The 8,697-nt window shown below is 40.3% G+C and overlaps 1 protein-coding gene across 1 annotated transcript; it reads left to right on the forward strand.

Annotated features, from left to right (window-relative positions):
* Positions 1 to 1,132: 1,132 nt before the first annotated feature.
* LOC103521408 (dedicator of cytokinesis protein 1-like) lies at positions 1,133 to 8,546 on the forward strand (the record flags this gene model as incomplete). Its single annotated transcript, XM_008486518.1, has 10 exons — positions 1,133 to 1,328; positions 1,772 to 1,926; positions 3,181 to 3,311; positions 3,870 to 3,901; positions 4,215 to 4,393; positions 4,970 to 5,100; positions 5,524 to 5,680; positions 6,118 to 6,216; positions 6,667 to 6,863; positions 8,300 to 8,546. Coding segments are annotated over 10 exons (1,524 nt in total), but the record flags the coding sequence as incomplete, so codon positions are not given.
* Positions 8,547 to 8,697: the final 151 nt, after the last annotated feature.

Below are 8,697 nucleotides of genomic sequence, written 5' to 3' on the forward strand. Positions count from 1 at the left end.
AGGGCAGACGCGCTACCCTTCAAGCTAACTAGGCTGGCAAGTTATCTATTTTGATGTTTATCTAAGGCCAGCCTCTCACTATGAGGTAGTGAGTGGCTGGCCAAAGATAATTTATTGAAAACTGAGAACTGATCAGATGTACCTGATAGAACCGCCACACACTCATCAGGTCTGTCTGGTGGAACTGATGGATTTTCATTAGGTATCAGTTTTCCATCAGTTCGCTTGATAGTTTTCCAAAGAAGAAGAAAAAAAAGGGTAAAAGGTCGAAAATTTAATTTTTATTTGCCGTTTTGAGCACAAGGTCTATGCTCTATATTTTTCTTTCTACATGTAGAATAGTTCCCCTTAAATTAGTGTCGACGGCTGACGGGTTAATTCTGTTTATATTTTCAACGAGCTATTCATTCAAGTGGTACAAAGTGTACCTGGTTCTAGTCTTAGTAAACAACGTCTGATGACACTCAGTGGTGTGGTTCATAGTCAACTGTTCACAATAAATCAGTGTCGAAATCAGTGATAATCAGTGTCGACACTTCTGTTTATATTTCCAGCGAGCTATTCATTCAAGTGGTACAAAGTGTACCTGGTTCTAGTCTTAGTAAACAACGTCTGATGACACTTAGTGGTGTGGTTCATAGTCAACTGTTCACAATAAATCAGTGATAATCAGTGTCGATACTTCTGTTTATATTTCCAGCGAGCTATTCATTCAAGTGGTGCAAAGTGTACCTGGTTCTAGTCTAAGTAAACAACGTCTGATGACACTTAGTGGTGTGGTGCATAGTCAACTGTTCACAATAAATCAGTGATAATCAGTGTCGACACTTCTGTTTATAATCTAGAAGTCGTAGAAGAAGAAGAAGAAGAAGAAGAAGAAGAAGAAGAAGAAGAAGAAGAAAAAATCCTTATTCCTCATTTTTTCTGCTCTTTAACTTGGAAACTTCACCTAAGTAAGCGCAATTGGCTTGACTAAACATGGCTAGAGAGTCGAGAGACCATCACCCTGGTGTATGACTGATAAACGACATATTTCCTCTATTTTGGCATCACCTTTTGGCCATTGCTAAAGCCGCTACAACAACAACAACAACAACAACAACAACATTAACAAAATTATGTTCTATTTCAGGTACGGGATTATTTCTCTCGCCCGTTTGAAAATCAAGCCTGGGCCAATTGGTTTCACTGTGCCTGTGTGTTTCTAACGCAACCTGCTCTGCAGCTGGAGAACTTTAGTCCGGAGAAGCGGGCTCGAATTTTGGCGAGGTATAAGGATATGAGGCGAGATGCGGCCTTCGAAATACGCACCATGTGGTTTAACCTACGTAAGCACCTTTGAATCTTCACAAAGTCACGTCAGAATCTATCAGTATAGAATAGAATATACCTTGTTTATCCTGCCCGAATAGGACTGAAAAGTCCCTTTACCCCAGCAGTCTAAACTAGGTCTCGTATATTTGATGGGTTAAAGAATAATACATGTATCAGTAACAATTCAGTAAAAAGACCTTGCTTAACTTGAAAAAAAAGTAACAATATACGTAATTATTGTTTATTTTGCTCATCAGATGAGCGAGAAGAGGCATAAAGAGAAGGAAGACATGATAGTAGAAAGCCAGCCGTTCCGAAAACGAACCCTATCCATTCATTATAAAATTCGCCTCTGGTAGGAATCGAACCCGCGACCTAGCACTTATAAGGCAGACGCGCTACCCTTCAAGCTAACTAGGCTGGCAAGTTATCTATTTTGATGTTTATCTAAGGCCAGCCTCTCACTATGAGGTAGTTGAAAATCAAGCCTGGGCCAATTGGTTTCACTGTGCCTGTGTGTTTCTAACGCAACCTGCTCTGCAGCTGGAGAACTTTAGTCCGGAGAAGCGGGCTCGAATTTTGGCGAGGTATAAGGATATGAGGCGAGATGCGGCCTTCGAAATACGCACCATGTGGTTTAACCTACGTAAGCACCTTTGAATCTTCACAAAGTCACGTCAGAATCTATCAGTATAGAATAGAATATACCTTGTTTATCCTGCCCGAATAGGACTGAAAAGTCCCTTTACCCCAGCAGCAATATACCTTGTTTATCCTGCCCGAATAGAACTGAAAAGTCCCTTTACCCCAGCAGTCTAAACAAGGTCTCGTATATTTGCTGGGTTAAAGAATAGTGCATGTATCAGTAACAATTACTTCAGTACTTAAAGGGATTTATTCCAAAAGAACATTTTATTGTAATGTGGTATAAAATAAACTTCAATATTATTATTATTAATTCAGTAAAAAGACCTTGCTTAACTTAAAAAAAAGTAACAATATACGTAATTATTGTTTATTTTGCTCATCAGATGAGCGAGATGAGACATACAGAGAAGGAAGACAGGATAGTAGAAAGCCAGCCGTTCCGAGAACGAACCCTATCCATTCTTTATAAAATCCACCTCTGGTAGGAATCGAACCCGCGACCTAGCACTTACAGGGCAGACGCGCTACCCTTCAAGCTAACTAGGCTGGCAAGTTATCTATTTTGATGTTTATCTAAGGCCAGCCTCTCACTATCAGGTAGTGAGTGGCTGGCCTAAGATAACTGAGAACTGATCAGATGTACCTGATAGAACCGCCACACACTCATCAGGTCTGTCTGGTGGAACTGATGGATTTTCATTAGGTGTCAGTTTTCCATCAGTTCGCTTGATAGACATATTATTGCTGCCACACACTATCAGGTGCCACACACTATCAGGTAACCATCTCGGTGGTGTAGTGGTCAAGGCGCTCGCCTGGTAAACCTTGGAAACGACACGGAAACGAATGGAATGTGACAAATGAAGCCTATGCCACCCTGTGGACTCTTCTTAACAACCACAAAAAAAAAATCATCTAAGTCAGTCTAGAGGACATAAAACAGGTCTATCAGCGTAACAGACGGAAATTTTTCCAATGTCATTTTTATGATCCTTGATGCACAAGAAATAAAAATTTCACAATTCTAAGCAGTGTACAGACAAATCTACAATTTTATTCCTATAGATTCTTGGTTTCCACTGTCGATTTTATCATATTTTTGTGCTGGAAAATTAATAGGTATTCTTGTAATTTCGACTTTATTTTTTATATAATTAGTTTTACAATAGAAACTAATTACTGACCTATCCCATCCTTAATTGTTTCTATATATTTCAGGTATCGATGGGGAATGAGTTCGCCTCGTTATGGCTGGAACGGAAAGTCCTGGTCATATCCTCGGTTCTGCCGGGAATACTGCGCTGGTTCCCCGTCATTTCCACGGAGACGTTTCATATCAGTCCTCTTAGGTGAGTTTTTTTTTATTATTATTTATTATTATTATTATTATTATTATTATTATTATTATTATTATTATTATTATTATTATCTTGACCCGTCCTTTGTACGAAACCAAGCATAACTTGGAAGCGACACCAGAATGGAATGTGACAAATGAAGCCTATGCCACCCTGTGGACTCTTCTTAACAACCACAAAAAAATTCATCCAAGTCAGTCTAGAGGACATAAAACAGGTCTATCAGCGTAACAGACGGAAATTTTTCTAATGTCATTTTTATGATCCTTGTTGCACAAGGAATAAAAATTTCACGATTCTAAGCAGTGTACAGACAAATCTACAAAAAAAATTTATTCACATAGATTCTTGGTTTCCACTGTCGATTTTATCACATTTTTGTGCTGGAAAATTAATCGGTATTCTTGTAATTTCGACTTTATTTTTTATATAATTAGTTTTACAATAGAAACTAATTACTGACCTATCCCATCCGACGGCCTTTTACTCTCGATTATCATCTCTCTCGATTAACGTTCCCTCTTCCTTAATTGTTTCTATATATTTCAGGTATCGATGGGGAATGAGTTTGCCTCGCTATGGCTGGAACGGGAAGTCCTCGTCATATCATCCGTTTTTCCGGGGATACATTTTCCTATTACAGTCGAACCTGGATATAAGAGAATATTTTCTGGGCCCTTCATTTTTGAGCCAAAAATCTGGATATAAAAGAAACTGGATTTAGTGGAAACCTGGGTATTAGAGAAAAAAGGGTGGTCCCCTGAATTCTCTTATATCCAGGTTCGACTGTATTCCCCCCCCCCTTTAGTAGGCACATAGAAAAGTTTATATTCATGTTAACCCCTTCAGTACAATGTTCAATTCTTTTCTCTTATACTATTTTAACCCTTTCAGACGTACAAATCAACAAGGTGGACCCGATCATGTGCGCAGAAGACCAGCGCAAGTTCGCGGACAAGCCGATTAGTGAGCAAATCATCCGCTACTATCGCTGCAATCGCGTCCAGAAGTTCAAATACTCGCGCCCCTATCGGAAATCCCTCGAACTATCGAATGGATCAACAACCAGCCTGGTACAATAATGTTTACATTATTCATTTCTTGAATTAGTGCTTGACCCGTCCTTTGTACGAAACCAAGCATAACTTGGAAGCGACACCAGAATGGAATGTGACAAATGAAGCCTATGCCACCCTGTGGACTCTTCTTAACAACCACAAAAAAAAAATCATCTAAGACAGTCTAGAGGACATAAAACAGGTCTATCAGCGTAACAGACGGAAATTTTTCTAATGTCATTTTTATGATCCTTTTTTTTTTTTTTTCCTTTAAAGCGCTTTAACACTACGTACAGTAGGTCGTTCGCGCTTATGATCCTTGATGTACAAGGAATAAAAATTTCACGATTCTAACCAGTGTACAGACAAATCTACAATTTTTTTTTTTATTCATATAGATTCTTGGTTTCCACTGTCGATTTTATCATATTTTTGTGCTGAAAAATTAATCGGTATTCTTGTAATTTCGACTTTATTTTTTATATAATTAGTTTTACAATAGAAACTAATTAGGTACCGACCTATCCCATCCGACGGCCTTTTACTCTCGATTAACGTTCCCTCTTCCTTAATTGTTTCTATATATTTCAGGTATCGATGGGGAATGAGTTTGCCTCGCTATGGCTGGAACGGAAAGTCCTCGTCATATCATCCGTTTTGCCGGGAATACTGCGCTGGTTCCCGGTCATTTCCACGGAGACGTTTCATATTAGTCCTCTTAAGTGAGTTTTTATTTATTTATTATTATTATAATTTTTTAAGAAAATTTTCTGTTTTTCCAGGATTCAAAGGCCTGTATGTGATGAACATTTGGTCCAAATTTAATCAAAAGTGGAAAAACCATTCAAAGGTTATTGTAGAACCACCAAACAGTCAGCTCCCATGGCGTGGTTATCTCGCGCTCGCCTTGCACGCGGGAGACCCGGGTTCAACTCCCGGCGAGGTCAAAAAATTTGTATCATACAAATGATTGATTCCGTGACTGGCTGTTGTGGGGCCCACTCAGCCTCGTGAGGAAAATGAGTAGCTGTGTGATGTAAATGCGCATAGCGACCTGCGTGGTAGGTAAACAAATACTTCAATGCTGCAGTCAGCACCAAAGTTGTGATATAACAACCCAACTCTTTTCGTTCATTCAATTTCAGATGTGCCATAGAGACAATGGAATCCACTAATCGGTCCCTGAAAGAGCTGATCCTGTCTCACAAAAATGACTCTAGTCTCGCTCTACATCCACTAAGTATGAAACTGAATGGCATAGTGGATGCTGCGGTCAATGGAGGCATTGTCAACTATGAAACGGTAAGAGGAAATTCAGTTGATGTTAGTGGTTATAACATTTGATCTAAATAATTTATCGAATCTGTGTGCCAAGTTCGAGTATTGCGAACTCTCTTTGAGCTTTTATGATGTTTTGGCGTTAAATAGTGGCCGAACCGTACATTTCTCGGTGTTCGGCCCGCGGACACTTTTGATCCTAATTAATTATGGAAGCTGTCTGCAAAATTTGAGCGACCTGTGGCTAAAGGTAAAGTCGTGAGAAGCGCCATTTCCTTTTGAACTTTTTCCCTGTATAGATCTAAATAGCGGAACTTTGGTGCGGAATAACGGTCGAACAGTACCTTCTGGAAAGAGGGCCCAAGGATACTTTTAAAAATAATAATTAAAAAAAAATAAAAAAGGCGAGTTAAAACTAGGAATTCACTTTGTTTAACCAAAGTCCTCTGTTGTGTTCTCAGGCATTCTTCTCTTCTGACTACATCCATTCTCATCCTGATGATACGGCTCATATCACCAAGCTGAGAGACCTGATAGCCTCACAAATCCCGCTGCTTGAGGTAAATTAAAAGCAGCTTTCAAGCCAGCCTAGTTAGCTTTGTAAAAAAAAATACAAGTTGACGTTGAAAATAAATAAAAACATAAATACCTAAATTCAATTTCTTTGTGTTATTATGTCACAATTTAAAGTCTTCCAGCATTGTAGGATTTTCCAAATATCTCTATAATCCAGCACCCACAATGTTTACCTACCATGCTGGTACCGGTCGCTATGTGCCTTTATATTACACAGCCACTCATTCTCCTCACGAGGTTGAGTGGGTCCTGCTACAGCCAGTCACGGAATCAACCATTTGCATTCAGATTTTTTGACCCCGTCGGGAATCGAACCCGGATCTCCCGCGTTCAAGGCAAGCGCAGTGACCTCTACACCATGTGAGTTGCCAACATTGAAAAAAGGTAAAATGACAGTCTGAACTTTTTTTTTAATATTCTATTCGCAATTTCAGGTGGGTATCGCAATTCACGCTCAGCGGATACCGCCCGCCCTCGGACCGTTCCATAAGCGTCTCGAGCACTGTTTCCAAGAGCTCCGTCAAGCGGTGGAAGCTAAGTATGGGAAACAGACCTGTGATATTCGCCTGGACACGGAGTCCGCGGTTAAGCTGAGGCGACATGCCAGTGTTGACTCTGCTGCTAGTCCCGGGTAAGATATGCCAGTGTTGGCTCTGCTGCTAGTCCCGGGTAAGATATGCCAGTGTAAAATGCCGCCAACCGTTGCACCGGTCTTAACCAAAAGTTTCGTCACATTTGACAGCTACATACCAATCCTTGTCACATTTGACAGCTACATACCAAATTTCAAGTCTCTAGCTCTTACCGTTCTCGAGATATTTTGTTTACAGACATTTCTGTTGGTTAGTCGATTGTTGTATTTATCATCGCATTGTTTAATATATGAATACATAAAACAGATATTTTGTTTACAGACAGACACACGGACCAATGGCTGAAACTTTGGATTTAGGCTCTAGGGACCTCAAAACATGTTTTGGCACTAAAAAAGATAAGAGTGATCCATCCTTAAGATATTTCATATTAGTTGTAATCTTAGTCATTTAGTATTAAACTGTGGATCATTTAACATGGATTGTAAAATTGTTATTACAAATAAATAAAGTATCATTACAAATTACAAATTCTTTTAGATGTGGGAATCAGCGCTGGAGTTATGCAAGGAGCTGGTGAGCGTCTACGAAACCGAAGCGTTCGACTACATCCAATTGCCGGAGCTCCTGCGGCGCATGGCCGGCTTCTACGATAGCATTCAGAGACAGCTGCGGCCCGAGCCGGAGTACTTCAGGGTCGCCTATTATGGCCGCGGCTTTCCCACCTTTCTACAAAACAAGGTAAGACTCGAACCCAGGACCTCCAGTGTACAAGTCTAGTGTGTTCCTATATTTCAAAACAAGGTAAGACTCGAACCCGGGACCTCCTAGTGCAAGCCTCCTAGTCCTAGCTTTGAAAGTTATTTTCGAGTTTTTACCTCGATTGCAAATATTTCAACGGGTTACTTTCTGTTGTTCTCGTGTTGACCCAGCACCTAAATGAGAAGAAGAAGAAGACATACATTCTCGCCCAACTGACGAGAGGCATACTATGGGATGGGCATGCTACGACACAGACCACACGACTCTAATGTAGCAGTTGTTTCATTGCTACGAAATAAAACTTGATTATGAAGAGTGTTTCACCTCTTCTTAATAATCATTCTGAGTGAGATTAATGGAGGCTGGTAGCTTGTCACCTAATGGAGGGTAGAACCCCTAATGGAGGGTACCTGCCTCGGTGGTGTAGTGGTCAAGGCGCTCGCCTGGTAAACAGGAGGGCGTGGGTTCAATCCCAGCCGAGATATGGAATTTTATTCTCAAAACATGTTTTGGCACTAAAAACTGACCATCGAAAATTTGACCCGATTACATTAGGTACTTTCCTTCCTATAGAATAAGGAAAGTAAAAGGAGAAAAATAAAGGCTAGTCTAAAAGAGTATTTTTTTTTTTATTTATTTATTAGTGCTTCCCCCGTTTGTTCACACCTAACAGGAACACAACACTGCAAAATTTCTCTTTTCGTATTTCCAGGATATCTCACAAGTCTTCCTCCTCAATATCCTCGAGTATTACCGGCCTAGCCGGGCCAGTCATTGCGGACGGGGTTCGACTCTTCGGCACATTCAACTCGCGTAAAGACAAGAAAGAGAGAAAGCGACGTGCGGTCAAAACAGAGTCCAAGTGCTCCCTCGATAGCAATGCATCTAGTCTGTGGTATACAGTGGGGGATTTGGACACGTCAAGTGGCAGTGGTCCTGTGATTGAGCTTACAGAACAGGTAAGCTATTGAGCTTACAGCTTACAGAACAGGTATTGAGCTTAGATAACAGAGTTTAGGTGAAAGCCAACGGCAATAGATCCGGTTTCTACTAGTTACTAGTGTCAATGTCTCGATTACGAAAAAAAAAAAAATGAAAAATTGAGTTATG

This window comes from Diaphorina citri, unplaced genomic scaffold (genome assembly GCF_000475195.1).
Source record: "Diaphorina citri unplaced genomic scaffold, Diaci psyllid genome assembly version 1.1 scaffold5186, whole genome shotgun sequence".
Classification (NCBI taxonomy): domain Eukaryota; kingdom Metazoa; phylum Arthropoda; class Insecta; order Hemiptera; family Psyllidae; genus Diaphorina; species Diaphorina citri.